At 41.3% G+C, this 21,577-nt stretch overlaps 1 protein-coding gene across 1 annotated transcript in view; it reads right to left on the bottom strand.

Annotated features, from left to right (window-relative positions):
- The window catches only part of ABCA12 (ATP binding cassette subfamily A member 12), a 111,961-nt gene that overhangs the window by 7,569 nt on the left and 82,815 nt on the right, over positions 1–21,577 (bottom strand). Inside the window, exons 28-37 of the mRNA XM_066575618.1 lie at positions 17,384–17,499; positions 17,124–17,295; positions 14,833–15,086; positions 13,517–13,730; positions 11,483–11,592; positions 11,205–11,355; positions 9,546–9,680; positions 8,721–8,824; positions 5,498–5,590; positions 1,245–1,350 (exon numbers count right to left, since the gene is read on the bottom strand). Coding sequence (XP_066431715.1) covers positions 1,245–1,350; positions 5,498–5,590; positions 8,721–8,824; positions 9,546–9,680; positions 11,205–11,355; positions 11,483–11,592; positions 13,517–13,730; positions 14,833–15,086; positions 17,124–17,295; positions 17,384–17,499 — 1,455 coding nt within the window. The remainder of the gene's footprint in view (positions 1–1,244; positions 1,351–5,497; positions 5,591–8,720; positions 8,825–9,545; positions 9,681–11,204; positions 11,356–11,482; positions 11,593–13,516; positions 13,731–14,832; positions 15,087–17,123; positions 17,296–17,383; positions 17,500–21,577) is intronic.

Here is a 21,577-nt window from a genome sequence, read left to right as displayed (position 1 = left end):
AAACCACAAACAAAACAAAGCTTTGTTTTATTTGCTACTAGAAAACCTATCCAGAGTTATTAAGATGTATCGCAGCAGAGGTTTTTTCACTTTGCTCTTTTGCTGCACAGAAATGGCTTTAGGCAATAGCAAAGTAGGAGATTTGTTTTGGCAGCAAGTGCTTGGAGAGCATCATTATCAACAAGCTAAGGGAAAAGCACTCAACAGCCTAACACCCTAGCAGTATCTGGCTATTGTTTGACTATAACTCCCATAATCCTCTGCCAGATGAGAGCTAGGAGGGTTGTAACTGAACAGTTATGGCTACGTATCAATAATCTGGTGTCAGAGTTAAGGATTTCACATCTTGGACTTTAGTGCTTTTTTCAGCTTACAAGCATTGAACGCAAAGTGCATTATATATGATGTCTAATAAAAGCTCAGAATGGAAAAAAGCATTTTAAAGTGAAGCTCCGTCCTGACACCTGTATTTATGGAGAAAGTGAACACTGAAATGTTCGTCATTTGGTCGTGCATGTGTTTAGACTGAAGATAATTGTTCAGATTCTCGCTGATGGCAGGAATCTGAACGTTTCTTGGCTCATGTAAAAGGATCCTTAGCTTCATCCATTCAGACTGTTTACAGCTGAAACTGGTACAGATTAGCAGGAGATTAACCCCTGTTTTTCTGCAACATTACCACAGGACTATTTGAGGAACCTGCAGAAAATCCTGCAAACTAATAAACATTGGGGCAAGAGTATCTCCTGCTTACTTGTTTTAGGCCCCCTGTTCACAGGCATTGCGAAGTCCGAGGGCGAATCTCCGCCGCCGGAGCCGCGCCTGGGAGCAGGAGCCGGTAGATGAATTTTCGCTGGTCTGCCTATCTGATAGGCTGACCGCGGAGAATCGCGGCAATTCGCAGCATGCTGTGAATTGCCGGCCGCGAGCGGAGAATCGCAGTGATTCTCCGCTCATGGGCAGGGGGCCGGCGCTTTCCATAGCAATGCTATGGAAAGCTTCAGACGGTGTGATTCATCGGCAGTTTACCGCCAGCGAAATCACGTCCGTGGACAGGGGGCCTTATTCATTTCTAGGTTTATTTGTGTATTTTGACATTCCAAACTACAAAACATCATGGATGGCTTGAATTCTCTTTAAAGAAAAGTAAATATAATTATTTATAAAAAAATTACTGATTTTTGGTCATTCTGACATAGCTAATTAAAGCCACTATACAAATAAACTATAAGACAAAGTTGTACCTTTAAATATGTGTTTGGAAAGTGTGAGTGCATAAAGTTTGTAATTGTCTCGCTGCTGACGGAGGAATCCTTCAAATGCATCTTCACCGTGAACCCACTTCCAAACCTGAAAACATAGCAGAGGCTCATCGGATTGTAGCGTACAGAAGAAGCACAACATTTACTTGTTATTATAGAAGCTTGGAACTTTCTGTAGCTAGGAAGCAAATCCAGTCCTGTAGTGAGAATGTGTGCAACAAGCTGAAGTTAGCAGAAGCAACTCGAGTGGGTATTCTAAGTCAGGCCCAGTCATGGTGGTGGCCACTTTGCATGGAATGTTGACTCGCGCAGTAGGCGGATTTTCACAAAGGTGATTGGTGACAGCAAAGGGTACAAACACAAAGTGACGCCAGTGCCTCTGAGCATGGTGCAATGGTGAAATAAAGAGTCCAGACCAAAGAGCTTTAGTGAAACCAGAGGCACATATTTTTTACTGACTCTTGCAAAATGACAGGTTAGAATTCACTTGACAGTTTTACCAGGCAGTAGAAGCTTCAACAGTTCTTCTCTCACACATAAAATGACAGATTAACTTTCCTGGACTCTCTGTTGGAAGATAAGACTTCCGGACTAAGTTAGATGGTTGCAGCACTGGGAGGTTATTTGTGGAAGAATGGAGGGATAAGTGCAGGCTTGTTCGTGGATGCCTGGCCTTCTGATTCAACAGGGATGTGGTAAACTCATGGTTCCTAGGCCTGATTTCCTTCCAACTGCATGGTGTCTGCCCTGACTCAGATGCCTTCTGGTAGGGTGGAAAAAAGACTCTCCTGTGGCCAGCTCCACAACTTGAATTTTCCAGGCACTGCTTAACTTGGTCCAGCCTACATTAAGCTCGACTTCACTTGAACTCAGACTTCATCTACTCTCCTTCTTTCTCTCCTCCCGACTGGCCCCGGACCCTACCCAAGCTCTACCCCTTTGTACTATCCCACCAACCAATCCCAAGGGCCGGTTAAGGGTGATTGACACAGGACAGAGTGAGTTAGGGTGAATTGTGCTCAGTCATACCTGCCAGGTTAGTCAGAGAAAACACACGGCATTGACCTTTTTCTGACCTGTCTAGGCCAATACACACAAATTAACCCAGTTGACAATACACGCATACATATACACACACCAAATAAGGTAGCTAAATAAGTGCAGTAGGGCCCCAACTCTGGGCCACTATATATGCACAGTGTATCAACTAGTGTTGCTCGTCTTGATCCGGCAGGCAATGAAAACATCCCAATTTTCACCAAATTTGATCAGGTAAGTTCACACTAATTTTTCATGAAATCATAGGAAAAAAAAAATCGAATTATTTCCCATAAAGCCTGCTACAGTGGTCAGCCTGCAGCCTATCAGCAGGCAAGCCGCATTGATGGTGTCACCAAATGTGTTCTCATCTTGAATGTGGGCAACAATTTCATTGGACACCTACATTACATGACCTAGCCATATATAACATAGGCACAGTGCAACCAGAATTCATTTTAGATATTAGCTTAGGACAGAGAATCTGGACACCGTTTATATGCCTATATAAAGCATGTTCTGTTAGGGACAGATATTCTACAGAGGATATACTGTATTGCTGTTGGGTGTAAAAACTTGTATACCAGCAGAGAACCTAAATGGAGTTCTATTGGAGGGAGCAGAGAAAGAAGCTGCATCACATCTGTTTATACGAAACGTGGTCTGTACATTGGGAGAGGCTATATTTCTGCTGCTGTCAACGTATAGCAGCAAAGCAGACAGGCAAACTATGCTTTCGTGTGGAGACAAATGCAGTTCTCTGTTTATGGCATCATTCAAAGTCACCAGTGCGGCCACTATAAATTTTCCGGAGAGCTTAACAGCAAGCAGTGGGATTTGGGGAATTCAATTACGCTGCACAGTACAGGGACAATGTACAAATATACAAGCTGTACTGCCTGGCTTTCTGTTATCACATAATGTGCTGCAAAACAAAAATTCAAAACAGGGAACATCAAATATACACAGCGAGTGTCAGTATCCTCAAGTGTTGTTCAAAGTCGCCAGTCCAGCGACTACGAATTATTCGCAAGCCTTATGAAGCTAGCAGCAGGATGAGGGGAATTCAATTACGCTGTGCCAAACAGGGACAGTTGACAAATAAATAAGCTATGCTGTGTGGCCTTTTGTTCTCATATATTGTGCTGCCAAGGGATTGCGGCTTATTTTGTGGGCGGTGGTTTTTTTGTTAATATAAAACAAAAAGAAACTCTAACAGGAAAACCGTAAATACACAAAGTGTGTGTCAGCAGCCTCAGACATTGTTCAATCACAAGCCCGGCCTCTGCATATTATTTACAGGCCTACAAACTCAGGGCTTTCACCCACTAGCGTTTTTTTTTTAACGCTGCGATAACGCTGTGTTTTTCTCAATGGGACTTTCTAATGTTTAAATCGCATCGCACAAAAATCGCAAGTTTGTGCGATGCGATTTTTGTGCGATGCGATTTTAACATAAGAAAGTCCCATTGAAAAAAACGCAGCGATATCGCGGCGTTAAAAAAAACACTAGTGGGTAAAAGCCCTTAGTTGAAAAATTACTTAAGCCAAACTAAAAGTAAGTAGAAATTTTTTTAAAAAAAGCTGTAGCTCTGTACTTCCATAATTGCATATTTTTAATTTTGGGGGAAGTAGGAGGGGGAAAAATGGTGGGAGCAGGAGAAGGAAACCAGCAGTTCTACCACTACTAGCAACAGCACCTTGAGGGCAGAGTGCGCTCCACATGGAAACATGAGAGCTGTAGTGCTATATTTCAATATTGAAATATTTTTTATTTGGGGGGGAAGTAGGAGGGAACATGGCAGAAGCAGAAGAAGATGGTCTTCTCCGTCTGGTTGTTTGGACTGTCTGGTTATCATCTATGACACTGAATGATCAAACAGCTCCTTAGACTGATCCATGTAGACTGCATCAGACAGTGTGGGGGATTTGGCAGAGAGTGAAGTAGAGGGGATGCTCATGGCCGACTGTTACAGAGTGACCGCTGTGCGCCTGCGAGGAAGAGAAGGTGGTTGTACTTGAGGCATGTTCTGTCATCCACGCTAACTTTGTAGCATGTAGAAAACCACTGCTAGCTGCGTAAGACCTGCAAATATTATGTAGTGGCCGCTGACACGCACTATGTGTGTTTGCCGTTTCCTTGTTTGTTTTCTTTTTGTTTTATAATAACAAAAAAAGCACCACCAACTAAATAAGCTGCAATCCCTGGGAGGCACGATATGTGAGAATTGATTACAATACATGAGCATTTATTTCTGCTTGCTATATTAAGAAAATATCAAAATTATATTTATTTCAGGTTTTAAAAAAAACTTGATTTTTGGAAATCAGTATTTTTTTGCATTGCTACATTCAAAGTCCCATAAACTTTTCCTTTTGTGCTTCCAGCTGTAGTTTTTATTTGTACAATACTGGGATATATACGGCTTTTTAAAATAACTTTCATCGCTTTTTTGGGGAGACGAAATGAACAAAATAAGCATTTTGCCTACTTTTTTTAGTGTATTTTTTTCCCCTTACGATGGCAATCATAGGCCATGTCAGGCCGGGATTGTCTGGCATCCAGTTGCCTTGGCAGCCCATAGATCCTCTGTGATTATATAGCAGAGGGCTGAGGACATTATACAGGTAGCACGCTCCCTCTGTTAACCCTTTGTATGCAGTGATCTATAATGATCATGGCATGTAAGGGGTTAACAAAATGGATCTAACAGCCGCCTCCTCCTGAAGGATGGCGCGGGCTCATTTCTGAGTCCATGCTATTCACAAGACATACATTAATTTGCACATAACACGTATGAGTACAAAGTATGTATGTTTATTATCCTCATTTGTGGTGCATTGATAATGATGAGCTGAAGAGTGTGTGTATATATATATATATATATATATATATATATATATATATATATATTACATGATCTCTTGTTTTACATTTAATCCTTTTGGAGTACAAGTCTGTGCTTTATGTGCATTTTGTCATTTTTAAACCAGATTAATAAATGTCTGGTTTTAGTTTTTAGAACCTACTGTTACTGGACTTTTCTTCAAATATGGATTTATTCTGACAGCTCGGTGCATAGTGTATAAATATATACTTTATCCATGGACGTTGCTGCATACAGATGAGCTGACCATTTTCTCTGTATAATCTAAATCTGTATAACGACTGATAGATGAGCACAAAAGACACTGACCTGCTCTTTATGTGCTGCAGAGAGCCGATGCATTGAAACTTCCCTCTCACCATGATTGCCAGTCTGGTGCACAGGGCTTCACACTCCTCCATGCTGGGAATATAGAGTAGAATGAAAATTAGTACAGGCAATATGATATTAGGTTTTAGCTTGATTTACATTAGAAAGATAAGACTTTTTGCCATCACAAGCTCTCTAGTATGTTAGTAATTGAAGTGTTCGTCATCATATGGACATAATGTTAAAATAAATCAGTACATGTGGATATGTACATAGATACATTACTGTGATTTTTTTCTCACGCCATGATGCAATGCGGAGGGGAAAGAAAAAAAAATTGCTCATGTGTATAATCCTATTCAAAAGTATGCAAAAAAATCATACGAGGTTTGAGCGTTTCGAAATGCACAAAACTCGCACGATTTTCTCGACTATGTGAAAGTGGCCTAAGCCAATTTAACTTTTTTAATGTCCCAGAAAACCCCTATAAGTTTGTTAGTAAGTAATTTCTTATATTGCCCATGCTTTAAAACATGTTGTAGCATGCAATGCATTACAGAAAGAGAGCAAGGGATAGCTTGAAGATGTAAGATAAGGTGCCATCAATAAAGTAAAATATGACAGCCTGTGTTTTGTAAAAGGGGCGTTGCAGCCAAATCACTGAATGGACACTTAATTCGCAAGATAAAAGATAAATATTTGATTGGTTGGGATTCGACTGCTGGGACCTCCACCAATCACGAAAATGGGGGTCCTAAATGTCCCTGAATTAATGAAGCGGCAGTCAAACAGCTCTGTGGCAGTTGACCATGCATGCTGCTACTCCATCCATTTCAATGGGACTGCTGAAGATAGTCGAGTTCAAGCACTCAGTCCTCTCCGGCAGGTCCACTGCAATGAATGAAGCGGCAGCCCACAAGCACGGTGACACAGGATTTTATTCACACGGTGACACAGGACTCCCACTGTTGTGATCAGTAGGGGTCCTGTGGATTGGGGATAACTTTAAATCTTGGTACAACCTCTTTAAGATACCCTAATAAATAACAACTTGTGTTAATTTCAATATACAATATGTTTGATAACTGGAGTATATTGACATATGGATAGGACTGGCTAGTCATATATTTCCATATGCATCACCAGTACATCAGAACTGCTACAACTAAGAAGAGGATATAGCTCCCCAGCTTTACAGAGGGATTGTTAGATATTTTTTATTTGGCAGCGAGAAAGATGACTGAGGGGATCATGGAAGAACCTGACGTAAAATTTTTAAAATGTACATTGGTCACTTTTTTTTTAATATTGTTGTACCATTAGGCCTCATGTCCACAGGCGGGTCACAATCCACGTGCAGAATCTGATCCTGCCCACGGTCGAGGGCCCTACATACCTGTGCGGGCAGGTGGCGGCATCCGCGTGGACCTATGTACTTCCGGGATTTCTGCATTGCGGATGGTCCGCACGGCTCACCATCGAACATGCACAGTACAGATTTTTCTTTTTAAATCCCCTGCTTCCCCGCGGAATCCGCAATTCAATTGCAAACGGGCCGCAGATTGGATGGCTTCCATTGACTTCAACAGAAGCCATCCATGCAGGATCTGCACTGCAATGAAGCATGCTGCAATTTTTTTCTGGATTAAAAGGTCCACAAATCAAATCCACATTCTTTATGTCATTTGCGGACGCTCCTGTTTCTCTATGGGCGGCTTGATTTGCGGATCTCCCACGCAGATTCTGCAAAACATATCCGCCCGTGGACATTGGATCTTAATCAGACTAACTTATATTTTTTGGAGTTAAGCATAAATTCTATATGCCCATAGATCTCTTTTACATCATGAGATGAAAATGGACACAATACAAGGCCAGGTCAGATTCTTCAATTTTCTTACGGCTCCATCTACAATACATCTATATATATAAAATTGAATGTATGTCTGTCTGCGTGCGTGCGTGTCTGCGTGTCTGCGTGCGTGTCTGTTTGTCCTTTATGCGCTACTACACCATTCATCCGATCGCCATGAAACTTTGGGAAGTTGTTAAGTACACTCCTGGGAAGATTATAGGCATAGTACAAATATCCTACGATAAATGGCGCGCGAGCGTCGTCGAAAGTTACGCCCCCCCCCCCACGTAGATCGAATAAGTAAGCCACCTGCTATTGTGATGTCATCACTGATGTCATCAACATCGGACGCCCTTGAACATGCCCCAACATGTTCTATAAAGCTGCATTGTGATGTCATTAAGGCTCTATTATGACACGTACAGCTTGGAACCACTAGAGCACGCCAGCCAATTACCATTGGAGTTGGAAGTGGGTAAACAAGTACTAGGATATCTTCCTAAGAAGCCACAGCAGCCGGATAAATTGTATGTTACACCCAACGGCTATTTTATTCAGCCCGCAAGGGGGAAGCAGCGGCCTACAAAATCTAATTCTCTCATTTCCTGATGTCATAGATAGATAGATAGATAGATAGACTGTAGGCAATAACCCTGATAGATAGATAGATAGATAGATAGATAGATAGATAGATAGATAGGAGATAGATAGACTGTATGCAATGACACGTACAGCTTGGAACCATAAATACTAGAGCACGCCAGCCATTTACAGTCAGTCTCCATTGGAGTTGGAAGTGGGCAAACATGTACTAGGCCAGTGATGGCGAACCTTTTAGGGACCAAGTGCCCAAACTACAACCCAAAACCCACTTATGTATCGCAAAGTGCCAACACGTCAGGGGGCGGGGCTTATCACAACGTATGATTTTACCCCCGTCGTTCTAAAAAGGACAAGGCTGTTTCAGAATAGACCGGGTGCAGATTCTGACTGCTTTTTGGACGCGGAAATACTGCAGAATGTCCTCAGCGGAGATTTCTGTGGAAAATTCTGCAGCATTTCCGCATCTAAAAAGCAGTCAAAATCTGCACCCGGTCTATTCTGAAAGAGCCCTGCCCATTTCTGCCACATGTACACATACCCCAGCGGTAATAGTGACACCTTCACCCCAGCGATAATAGTGACATCCCACAGCAGTAATAATAGTGGCACTCCCCCCATTAGTAATAAGAGTGACATACCCCAGCGGTAAACCTCAGTGGTCGCTGCTGCCGTCATCTAGATATATAAAAACGTAGTATGTATGTATGTCTGTCTTCGCAGCAACGCGCGACGGGTACGCTAGTATAATATATAATGGAGTTTTACCTGTGAGATGTCAGTATGACTGCGCATTTTTCTCTAATTTCTTCAGAAATGATTTTCCATAGATGTCTTTTTGTTTTGGGATCCATTCCTGAACTTGGCTCATCCTGAAGGCAATGATGAATAACTGGGTAAGTACAAAATACCATAGATGGTTTGGGCAATATGTCTCTCTAAATCCTGTGGGCTCACTGTTATGACTGAAGTATGGAATGTGTGCTTGAAGTGGCCTTCTTCTGCTATTAGAGGGGCAGATCATCCACCCTCTCAGGAGATTCAGGTAACAATCCGCGTTGAGACTCCCTAGAATGAACAAAGGGCCAGCAATGGCTCCATGCATGTATCATAGTTGAAGGAGGCCACTTTGAGTACATTTTACTTACTTCAGTTATAGCAGCAGTTCCATAGGACTTAGAAAGACATGGAAGTTGAGTTTTACTTTGCTCATGCTACTCTTCAACTTTGCAATTCGGTTTTACTCTCTGTTACATGGACCACAACACAAAATTAAAATGCATGTTCTGGGGCCCTTGTACCATACCCTTGAGTAGTGCATCTATGCCTTCCTATTCAAGTACACTATTGTTATTACAATACAGGACACTAGTATTGAGAAATAGCGCTGGATCAGTCTTTTGACTACGCCCAGTATAAGAAAATAACAGAATATGGAAGAAGGGTGTATTATTTCACACAAGTTAGATCGCTTTAGGCAGTGATACTTAGTTGAACAGAAAGATCCCTTCAATTATCTGTATTTGTAATAGTAAAAAATATTCATGAACCAGTCAAATAAATCGGAGGGCATTTTAATATTGTTATATTTACCAGCAGAAGAATTGAGGGCTTTCCAATGAGGGCAAGAGCTGTAGACAGTTTCCTCCTAGTGCCACAGCTGTAACTGGCAGCTATTCTGTCTTTGTATTGTACAAGTTGTAGTTTTTCAAGCAGTTTATTGGCTACCTGTGAAAACAGATAAACAATACAAATATATATGCAAGTATAAAACTGAAGGAGATTTATTAAGCTACCCTATAGTGAGAATGCTCTTTGTTGTCCATAGGGTTAGGGTTACAACATTGGCAGAAGACATGTACATTTGTGTCAAATGAAATTTATGTCCTAGGGGGAAATCATCTTCACTACTTCATTTGTGTCGAGTAAAGTTTGTCCTAGGAGGACATAATCGTCACTTGATCCTGATAGTCTTCCTGTTGGCAAATCATGAAATGAGTCAATCTGTTTGTAGAGGTTTTATTATTTCTTTGTGCTCTTTGTAATGCTTAGGAATTGAGAGACGCTCTGTTTGTAAATATTAGCTGACTCTGCCTATGATCAACCTGCCCTAACAATAAAAGGGTTAATGACCAAAAGCATGTGTGACCAATCCTCCATACGTTTCAATGCAACTAACAGAGCACCGACTTTTCTATCTAGATACAGTGAATAGAGCTTTGATTTGTGGTTAGACCTCAAGCGGAAAACGCTTAACTATCCCATGGATAGGTGATAAATGTTTTAAGTGGGATAACCCGTTTAATGCCCTGTGCACCCTGAGTTCCCCTAGTGAATGGAGTGGCAGTGTGCATGCGTGGTCACTGTGAGATAGCTGAGTGATGCAGCTGGCTAACACTGTCAGTCCAATAGAAGGGAATGGAGCATTGGTTATACGCTGTTTCATTCACAGGGTGCAATGTTCTCCTGGGCCTTGGGCATCTCAATGGTCAGAACCCCATTAATCATACAGTTATCACCTATCTGTTTTTGGTGGAATAAAGGCCCATTTAGACTGGACGAATGTCGGACAAACGATGCCCGACACTCGTCCCCGCACATACTCGCTCTTGTGCGGCTGATACACTGGCTCACAGCAGGGCGGCTTGAGGAGATTTCACTCCTCTCGCTTCTCCGCCCCTCTCCATTGATTTAACATAGCAGGCGTTTAATACTGAATGGCTGCTATTTACACTGAATGATGATCGTTCAGCTCATCGTTGATCGTGTATGCAGCATAAACGATGGATGATGAGCTGAATGCTGATCATTCAGTGTAAATTGCAGCCATTCAGTATTAAACGTCCGCTATGTTAAGTCAATGGAGAGGGGCGGGGGAGAGAGGGGAGTGAAATCTCCTGCAGCCTCCCCGCCCCCCTGCTGGCCGCTCTGTGAGCGAGCCAGCGATGCTAGCTCCCATGCAACAGCACGGGAGAAAGAGAAAATGCGGGGACGAGTGTCGGCCAGTGTTCGTCCCGTCTAACTGAGCCTTTACTCCTTTCAATGGTTATCCAAAATGAAACAACCACTTTCAGAATAGAATACAGATTTATGTACTGTATAGATGTAAGTAGAATACTGGATTGCGTATTTAGAAAACAGTGATATTAAATGTGTGTGACAGATAAACCAGTATTTTATAGAATTTATTATCATCATGGATCTTTTGTAAACATCTCATAGAAATTGTATTTATTACAATAGCACACTTACATATTTGATGTTTTTTTCTGGAATTCCATGTATTCTGGCATAGTAATATAAATGTTCTTCTCCTGTCATCAGTTCATCTAGTGCATCCTCCTGTGGACAGTACCCAAAAGAAGACCAGTCTGTATTGAACCCTAAAACATTCACCAGATTCCTGTGTGACAGATACAAAGAAGTTGATAAGCAATGTGGGATGTTATTTTGCCAATCAGTACAGATTGTATGTCTTATGGTAGAATAGTGGAAAATTGGAAAGTATTTCACTGGTAACTGATACGTACCCGAGATGATTTCTGACTTGGATGTTTCCACATGATGGTGATATTTCTCCAGTCAGCATTTTGAATGTGGTTGTCTTCCCAGCACCGTTCACACCCAGGAGTCCAAAACACTAGGGAAAGAAAATATATTAATTTATAGTTTCCCGAACGGAGGAAGAGCAGGAATATTAGAGATAAGAGCTAAATAAAGCAATTATACGTGAGTGTGCAGTCATGAGTATGCATGCTGTATTCCAAGTATGCTGTTTTCTAAAGTGTGCAGTCTCTTAATTAAATGACTTTGGGAGAGTCACTTGTATTTATTTACTGCTTACCTATTTTAATTTTTGCATACACTACTTTTATCTATTCTATCTGTACAATCCTTATTTAGCATGTGCTCCATATTGATGATGCCGTCCAGTGTAAATCTTGTACCATGTATGCAGTCCTTGAACAGTCGTTCGAGGGTGCATACTACTGTTTGAAATGTGTGTTGCGCATTGGGAAGCCATGATCCTGGATCTTAATGTGGGTCTTGCAACACTGAGATCCATTGACAACATGGGAAGGAGTTTGCTGCTCACTGAGCAGATACTCCCTGGGGCAGATGTGGGAGTGGATAGTAGAATGGGAGTGCAAGATGATCAAGCAGCTAGCTGGAATCATATAGGGAGTCAGTAGCACTATCTTTAATGCTTAACTCAGCAGGGGAAGATAGTAGATGCAGTCTCAAAAAGGGGCCTTGATCCAAAAAGTCCAAAAACCACGTATACTGACTCATTGAGTCAAAACGTCGTATTTTTTTTATCTGGGAGGAATAAAAAGGGATTATTTGCACCTTTGATGCTGTCACATCTTCTTCATATACAAGCAGCTAGCTGGGTGACAGAAGGAGGGGTAGAGGAAAGAGATCAAGGGAGGCTAATGTTGAACTGGTACACCTCAAGAAGTTTGCAAAGTTGATAGGGGAATTTCCTTACAAGATTAGCAATGCTGCAGCATGACATGCCTTCTGAACGCCAAGAGAATGTCTGCTTCAGTAAAAAGGGGAATAGCAGTGTAGGGAAGGCTAGACAGGTTATGGTAGTGGGAACCTGAATTATTAGGGGGACAGACAGGGAAATGGGATGATTTAGTGAATCCTGCACTGAGCAGGTCCCTTCCAATTCTACCATACTATGATTCTATGATTCAATCTTCCACAAAGACCGGGATCGTTAAACAATGCTTGAGTTTGGCACAACGTGGGTGGGTGGAGGGTGCTTTAAAATGATTTAAGGGAACTAGGATGGAAGCTTACGCCAAGGACCTCCAAATTAGGGAGGGTGCAGCTGTGCTGGGAGAGAAAATGGCTAGAAGGTTGGAGGAATGTTTAAACTAGGGACTGGGGGAGAGCAAACTGAGAGATGGAGGGGAAGATAATGTAGAGAGAGATCTGGACCTAAATAATTAGAATGGGGGTGGAGCGGTGGTAGGGGTTAGAACAGTGAAAACTAGTAGAACATTTAGTAGGAATACAGTTGATATAAAAAATAGCCAAAACTTTCTAAGCTGTATGGTGACTAATGCTAGAAGTCTGGCTAATAAGGTTGACGAACTTGAAGTAATAATGTCTGAGTAAAACTATGGCATAATGGGAATAATTGAGACCTGGTTGGATGAAAGATGTGACTGGGTGGTGAACTTACATGGTTACAGTCTGTTCAGAAGGGATTGTAAAAAATGAAAAGAGGGAAGGGTTTGACTTTATGTAAAATCCCGTTGAAAACCCACACTATCGAAAGATATATGTGAGGGAAATGAACAAGTGGAATCTGTATGGGTAGAGATACAATTGAGGGAAACAATAATAAAATCCTCATAGGGGTTTTCAATAGGCCACCAAACATAAAATAAGGCATTGAAAATCTATTACTGAGGCAAATAGATGAAATGGCAAATCACAACCACGAAATTATTGAATTATTGAACTAATTGGAAATCTGAATTATGTACATGCATTACTCACTCTACTGCATTTTATACATCACTGCATAGAAAATTGTTACTTACCTCTCCAGGTGGAATACCCAGGGTCATGTTGTTTACTGCAATCATATTCCTGTTGACCTGATGGAATACTTTGGTGAGACCTTGCAGAAGCAAAAGATCCCCATTAGCATTGCCAGACTGGACCCGGTCTCTTTCTGCTGTTACATCCTCATCCTCTTCATGACTCTTTACAGCTAAACCGTACTTTATCCGAAAGGTCTTCTTAAAGAACACCCTGGTAGAAAAAAAAGATTCAAGCATAAGACTGTGATCCTTCTATCATCCATACGGCATACTTATTGATTTTGAGTTATTTTTCCCTTCTCATGGCCTTTTATTTTATAAATGTTTCTGAGCCAAAATTATTGACGAAAGAACATGGCAGCCAGGTGAAATACTTTAAAATAAATATGAAGCCCTTTGAACCCATTTTCAATCCTCCAGTCCAGTCCTCATATTGCTACCTATAAAATGATGCCATCCTCACATGTTAAATGGGGTTTCCCATGGCCGAACTATTGATGGCTTATCCTCAGGAAAATTCAGCACTGGAAAGATATAATTTTGAATTTTATCTTTGGGGTGCTGGATTTTCCTTCCTTGTATCCACCGATTGAGCCAACATTTATTCTGTGCACCTAGCCATTGAACATGAGGCCATTCTAACATGCACGTTGACACTACTACTATGTTGAGTAATTTACTTTCATACTATCCTTAGCAAAGGTCACTAACAGTTGATCAGCACGGGTCCCCTCCAATCAGTGAATCAAAGGGTCACTGTGCTAGTGTATGGAGCTGATGTGTCACCAAAACACAACTCTGTACACACTTTCAATGGCCCGGGATGGTATTGCAGGCAAAGTTCCCATCTACTTCAATGGAAACTTTGCCTATAATATCATGCCAAACCACTGCAGTGTGCATGACGCTATGCGTTTCCAGCAACACATTGGCACCTGACAGCTCAGTGAACAGCTTACCGGCAGGGATTTTAGTGAGTGGATCCTGCCAATCAGCTATTAATGACCTATTGCAACTATCAATAGTTTAATCCTGGAAAACCCCTTTAAGATAAACATAATATGTACTTTTGTGTCCCTCTTCAACAAAATAACACAAAATATCAAGGTAATTTTATACCAAATTGCATACAATAGTTTACAATATCCTATAATAATGACTATGACTTATAATACGCTAGTTGATGAAGAGTGAATGGAAATAGTGAAAGTTGTAATAGTTTAGTATTATATCATTTTCTATTGAGCCACCCAGTCTCTGCAATAAAATAATATTTATTCTTGTCATTTATAGGAATAGTCAGATTTACTTACTTTATACTGTAGATAATCCCATCATTAATCAGTAATCGTAGTATAAAGCAGAATGTCCCCTGGACGACCATGGCTACATACATATAGCCCAAAATATCCATAGAAAAAACATCCACCTTTTCATAATTTCCATAGATCTTTAACTGATCCTTTATAGCTTGTTGTTGTGACAGTACAATCAGCCCATATCCAAAGCAGAATTGAGGGAAAATCTTAAAAACATTTATGAGGGTATCGTAGGTGTAATTTAGGCTCTGTAAATAAAGAAGACAGAGTGTCACAGATACAGGGATGGGTAAAGACTAGAGATGAGCGCGCATACTCACTAAGGAGAGCGGGGGGGAACTGGGGGAGATCTCTCTCTTCCCCCCGCTCACTCCTGCAACACACCGCTCACCCCCGCCGGCACCCGAATCTTTTCTCACGAGCGGGAAGGTACTCGAAAAGGACAATACTCGCTTGAGTATTTGTCCCTAGCGAGTATGCTCGCTCATCTCTAGTAAAGATTTGAAAAATATTATAGATTAATAATATATTTTAGTATAGAAGGAAAATGTACAATATATGTAGAAGGGGAGTGGTGTGGTTAGAGAGGTGAGAAGGAGAAGATAGTAGGTAGATAGAAAGATTGCCGAAGGTAAATCTGCAGGAAAGTGGTGCAAAGCAAAAGGTGCGCAGTTCAGACTATAGACAGGTGGACTCGGTGCCTGAATGGCCAGTAGACACAGGTAAAGTAAGATCTGGCCTGAGTGGGTGCTCACAGGTCTCCACATCTAGCTCCTAATATTGAATATCCTCCAGTCAGTTAGAGTGCAGATGGCTACGAAACTGAAAGGTGGGGCCCACTGTTAGAGTGATTTGACTATGAGCAACATTTTCCACACAGCATCTGCTGGTGTAAAATGTATATTGCAGGGGTTTTGCTATGTTAAGCTAGGGAGTAGCATTATTGGCTGCGCAGTGGTCATACGGGGCATCCTGAAGTCCCAGACTACACTGAATATAAAAGAGATATGAGTGTATAATTGACAGAGTCTAACCTGTTGCAGAGGATTTTATTGGCTCGGTGCCAAAATCCCAAGCCCTTGAGCTAAAGGCCCTTTACCACGCAAAGATTATTGCTCAAAATTCATTCAAATGGCCGAAAATGAGAGATAATCGTTACATGTAAGCGAGGGCATCGTGTACTTTTCGTTTAAGTGATGGATTTCAGTCCACTCAAAATCCATCATTCAAGCTGCTCCATTTGTACACGGTGTACTCTGCTGTGTGGAGAACAATGGAATCTGCCAGCAGATGTTTATTCATTGGACGTGTGTTTAAACACACACCCAGCTCAGCAAACAACTCTTGGAGGAAAAAGAAAGTGATTAAAAGGTTATCTTGGCCTAAAGGCCCTTATGGCTCATGATGTTGGAGGGTTGCTTATTTTGGGATTATCACTCAGTTTCACATGATTCAGCAATTAATTGAATGACAATTGTTCCATGCAAAAGGGTCCTTAGTCATTATTGATGATGATTCCAAGTAGTTAGCAACTTACTGAGCTGTGAATACCACTGTTTGTTGCCGAGTCCAGGCATTGTAGAACAGCTGAGAGAAGAGCGCATTAAATCAGAAGGGCATGGAACAGTTCCAGCAGGAAACCCTACCTTGAGAAAATCCTGCATATGCCCTTTATGCTGCCCATCATAGATAAAGATCACTAATCAGACTTGAGAACTACCAGTCTCTGTAGTTGTGTAATAACAGAAGCTTCATTAACTAATAATGGAGAAAGGTTTTTTGTATAGTTTATAGTTTGTGTGTAAAAAATGGTCAAGAAATTAGGCGAACAGAGTTTCAGGAAAAGTTTCTTTTTAATAGTGGTGTCTAAAGACTTCCCTTACATGTGTAGAGGAAGCTGTGAATGGTATTCCCCAAGTTCTAGTCCATAGAGCCTTGGCCGGCCTATCTTGTACTGATGAGTGCTAAGAAGCCTGAATCTCCTCTTTACTTATAGACTGTATCTTAGCTATGCTTTCATAGAATGAATTGCCATACTAGTTGGATTACTCACCTCTTTTAAATTCATAGTGGAATATACAGCATTTATACAAATAACTTCATTTTTGGAAGATATTGCTATTTTGCATTATTCTATGATGGTCGAAAAAAATCGGAGCTACAGTATGGTTCTGTTTTGCCATACAAATTACTAGCACACATAACACAATAACAATGTCTCACTAAAATATCCTAACCCGTACAGCCATTCTGGATAGTTTCATAAAGAAAGATGAGATAAATACCTGAAAATCCTTGTCAGATGGACTCCTTTGTTGAATGAGCATATAAACTACACAAGAAGAGATGATGGTATTAATGCCAATGAACAGGTTAATACAGACATAGGAAATGAAAGCCATTCCAGGATTCCTGAAGGTTCCTGCTAGCAAGTACATCCATGAGAAGCTTGCATAACTAAAAAAAAATAATAAGAAGATTAAGGGTCTCCCTTTCTGGAAAGGAAGGATACTTTATCAGTTTGCTAGGAAGGAAATGAACTTACCCAAACAAAATAAATAGTAGCGACACGGCTCCTAGGTTGGGAAAATCAGAGAATGCTGGTAGCTTAAAGGCTGCTATCACGGCTATAGAAAGTGCAACTGCTATGAAGTAGATTGCCTACACCAGAAAATGTAGACAATGTTGGTTAGTGACATATATACATTTTGATATTACCATTTAGCCATGGCAGCAATAAAATAGATAAACCAGGTTATATAGATAAATAGGTTATATTGTAATAAAATTACTGGAGTTATAGGTTGCATAGAAATATATATAATATACATTCTTCTTGAAGGGGAACTAGATAATTGGAGAAAAAGCTGAAATATTGGTCATGGGAAGAACAAATCATTGGTAGAACAGGCATCTGGATGTGAAAAGGATAAATTAATTATTCTATAAGGCCGCCTGCAGACGAGCGGGTCGGATCCGGCAGCGAGAAATCTCGCCGCGCGATCCGACCCCAGAGCCTGCAAGGATGAGCGCGTACTCACCCGCTCCTGGCGGCCCCGGCTCTTTGATGTGCCGGCTGCCGCGCAGCCGGCGCATGCGCAGACCGGAGCCGGCGGCCAGGTGAGTGCGTGCCCCGCAGAAAATTAGAACATGCCGCGGTTTGTTTGCCGCGCGAGATTTCGCGCGGCCAAACCGCGGCCGTCTGCATAGGAGTGCGTATTGTAATGCACTCCTATGCAGACTTTCAGCGGCGGAAATCCCGCGGGAAATCCCGCGGCGGAATTCCGCTCGTCTGCAGGCGGCCTAAAGAAGTGTTTTTTTTTTCCTTGTTGGATGTAAAATAAATACGTAAATAAATGGTATTTTCTGTTTAACACGTTTTCAAATGACTCATTAAACCCATAGGACAGAGGGTGTTGAGTTTGTATATCCAATGTATCTCTCTTTTTTTGAGTGTCAAATCTATCTGAGGTTTCAGCCAGGATTTGTTATGTTGCCACTACAGAAAAGCCATCAAAGTCACAGTTGTGTTTTAATGCTGAGTGTTGAGAAATGCTATGTTTGTGGAAGCCCTGGATGGTGTCGAATCTGTGCTTATAGATTCTACACTATAGGGTCGGTGTAGTGCAACTTACATATTAAAGTTGACAGGAGCATTGTAACATAAATGACAAAATTGGAAGAGCAATTAATGAAAGATTTATACTTGAATTTGTCATTTGTGGTGTAATTAATGAAGTCGGTGGTTCTTGAGCTGCACAATTTTTCTATTACATCTGATGCAACCCACTATTTTTGGGAACATCTGATTTTTCTCGACTTTTCTCAATTAGCTCGGTGCTAGGTTATTTTTCAGGGACTTTGCCTTTCTAAAAATGATACGAGGATCAGGCGGGATAACCCCTGCCAGCTACCAGTCTTGTAGAAGGATCGGCCAATGTTTTTCAAAATTTTCTGAATTACTGGTACTGAGTGTTAGGGATTGTAGGTGAGGCTGAGGTTAAATTTATGGGGATCTTTCTGTTTTTTCTTCTTTTTCTTTAGAGAATCCTGTTGGGCCTCCTTTTTTGCTCTTATTCTCCCACCATTTGTGACTCCACATAATGTACTTTTTTTCAAATTCACCAATATATAAGTTGGTGAAACTTGGTAAGGACCTCATCCCCATTGCAGTCCCCCTATTTTGTTTAAAAAGTTTTGAGTTAAAGGTAAAGTATATTCTTCATAAAAATAAAGTAAATACCATGAAAAATGATTTTCTTTTCTGTCCAACTGGTATAGTAAAATCTGATTCTAAAAGTGTCACAATAGTGCTTACTCCTAGATCGTGCTGTATGTGGGTAGCCATTGTATATCTGTCAGGAAGTTGAGTAAAGGAAGAATGCCTTTTGGGTAGGACTCCAGATTAATCCCATATCTCTGGCGGAGAATATCAATATATTGAGATAAGTTGCTGATTACAAAATTAAAGGGAATCTGTCACCTACTTTCTGCCCTATAAATTAAGTTTATGGACTGAAAGTTGGTGACCTGCTAAGTCCAGGGATGCAAGTGTGATAACTTCTCAAGTGTTGACCACTGCACCCTTCACTGACATCACCATATTCTTTCCCAGTAGTTGGGACCTCATATTCATCAAGTCCATGAATATGTAATGCAGCTGAACTGATAATTTAATGCTGGGGTATTTTAATGATGGTTGTCTAAAATCACCAATAAGGGAGAAGTTGAACCTAATGGTTTTAGTAATTTCATTGCTTCTGAAGTGCTGCGCCACACCACCAGTTTTTGTCTCTCCATTCACCCAGTTCCACTTTTGTGGAGCAGTATCTGATCAACAGAACCTCTATAATAACTTGTATGCTTCAAACCCATTCAGCCCTTGCCTTTTCTTTGGGCCACTCCTTCCACACAGGTTTTTCTCCACTCATTTTTCTATTTTACAGCAAGAACTGAGGAAGGGACATTTTAGCCCCAAAATGCATCTACATATGCTGGAGAACAATAAACAGAGAAGTTGAACTAACAATTTCATGAATTTGTGCTTCTCTGAAGGTTGCACCTTAAACACAGTTTTTAAACCTTTAACCCCTTGAGTGGCGTGTTTCCTACCACCCTGTCGTGCCCACCAGGGCAGGTTTTTTAAAATGGTCTAATCATTGAATTTTAACTAATTTTGCAGTTGCGTCTCAAGAGCCATAACTTTTTCATTTTTCCATTGACACAGCCATATAAGGGCTTGTGTTTTGCGGGACAAGTTGTGATTTTTTAAACAGGGGGGAGGAAAAAAAGAAATGGGGAAAAAAGAAAAAAAGGGGCCATGTCATTAAGGGGTTAAATAATGTATTAACTTCCTTCTCTGGGTCATTACGACGCATGGATACCACATGTGTGATTTTATTTTTGATTTTTTACAAAGTAAAGGGAGACAAGTGTTTTTTTTTTTTGCTGTTTTTTTTTAATTTTTTTATTTTTGTCCCTTTAGGGGACTTCCACAGGGACCCATCAGGACCCCTGATCACATTCCGGGGGTCCGATGGTGACAGCCCTTTACATGCGCAGTGACAGCCCTTTATATGCTGCAGTCACATAGACTGCAGCATGTAAGGGGTTAACACAGCAGAGATCGGAGGTTTTCTCTGATCTCTGCTGTAAGAGCTAGTACCTAGCTGTCCTCTGACAGCTAACAACCAGCTCTCCCTGCCACAGAGACCATCCGCTTGCTTCTGACAAGCCGATGGTCTCTATGGCAACCTGTAAACAAAGCAGTGCAGGAGATTGCCGACATATCTGCAATATCTTCTGCTGGTTTTTCAAAGCCCTTGCACTGCTCTCTGTGGGTCTGTGCAGGCAGAGCACACTGTCACAGCTTGTGGCATTGTGCTCTGCAGCTCCCATAGTGATACATAGCCCGGAAATCTTCCGGGCTATGTCTCTATGAGCAGTAGAGCTCGTCCGGGAAAATTTCCGGGCGTGCCACTCAAGGGGTTAATTGGCTTGATCACATATGTCCTCCTTGAAGGTTGTGAATTTTTTGGGTTGGCTGCACCTGTTATACAAACCACTGATTCTACCAAGAAATAAAACCGTATTTTTCAACCGAGGAACCTGTCTGCCCTACTCTTCCTGGGATTGTTCCACCCCTCCTTTTTTCCCACCGTTTCCTATATCTCCTGAATTTATTGGAGGCCTTTTGTTAAAAAGAGGTTTTAGAGTTAGGAACCCATCCAACCTGGATGTGGTGGATGGGCCCACATGTTTTAAATAAAATATGCACTAAGAACATTGAATTTTTATGTGTTTAGTATAAACAACATTTGTGCAATTTTAATCAGATACTAAGAGGGAAATGTACTAAGATCGGCATTTTGAACACCCGTCTTAGTATAATTTCCTCCAGCACACAACACAGCTAATACACGGAGTAACCAATGCCAGTCAGTTGCTGCAAAGGCTAATAAAGTCTTGGGGTGCGTTAAAAGAGGTATAGGGGCGAAGGGCGAGAACATTATCCTTTCACTATATTAGGCACTTGTCAGGCCTCACATGGAATACAGCGCACAGTTCTGGTCACCGGTGCTCAGGAAAGATGTTACAGTACTGGAGGGGGTTCAAAGAAGGGCAACTAAACTAATACATGAAAGGACTGGACTGGAATACCCAGAGAGGCTATCCAAATTGGGATTATTTACTCTAGAAAAAAGACGGCTAAGGGGTGATCAAATAACTATGTATAAAT

The sequence above is a fragment of the Eleutherodactylus coqui genome, chromosome 8 (genome assembly GCF_035609145.1).
Source record: "Eleutherodactylus coqui strain aEleCoq1 chromosome 8, aEleCoq1.hap1, whole genome shotgun sequence".
Classification (NCBI taxonomy): domain Eukaryota; kingdom Metazoa; phylum Chordata; class Amphibia; order Anura; family Eleutherodactylidae; genus Eleutherodactylus; species Eleutherodactylus coqui.
The sequence above is the reverse complement of the archived record's forward strand: the minus strand, read 5'-3'. Positions and strand labels throughout refer to the sequence as shown.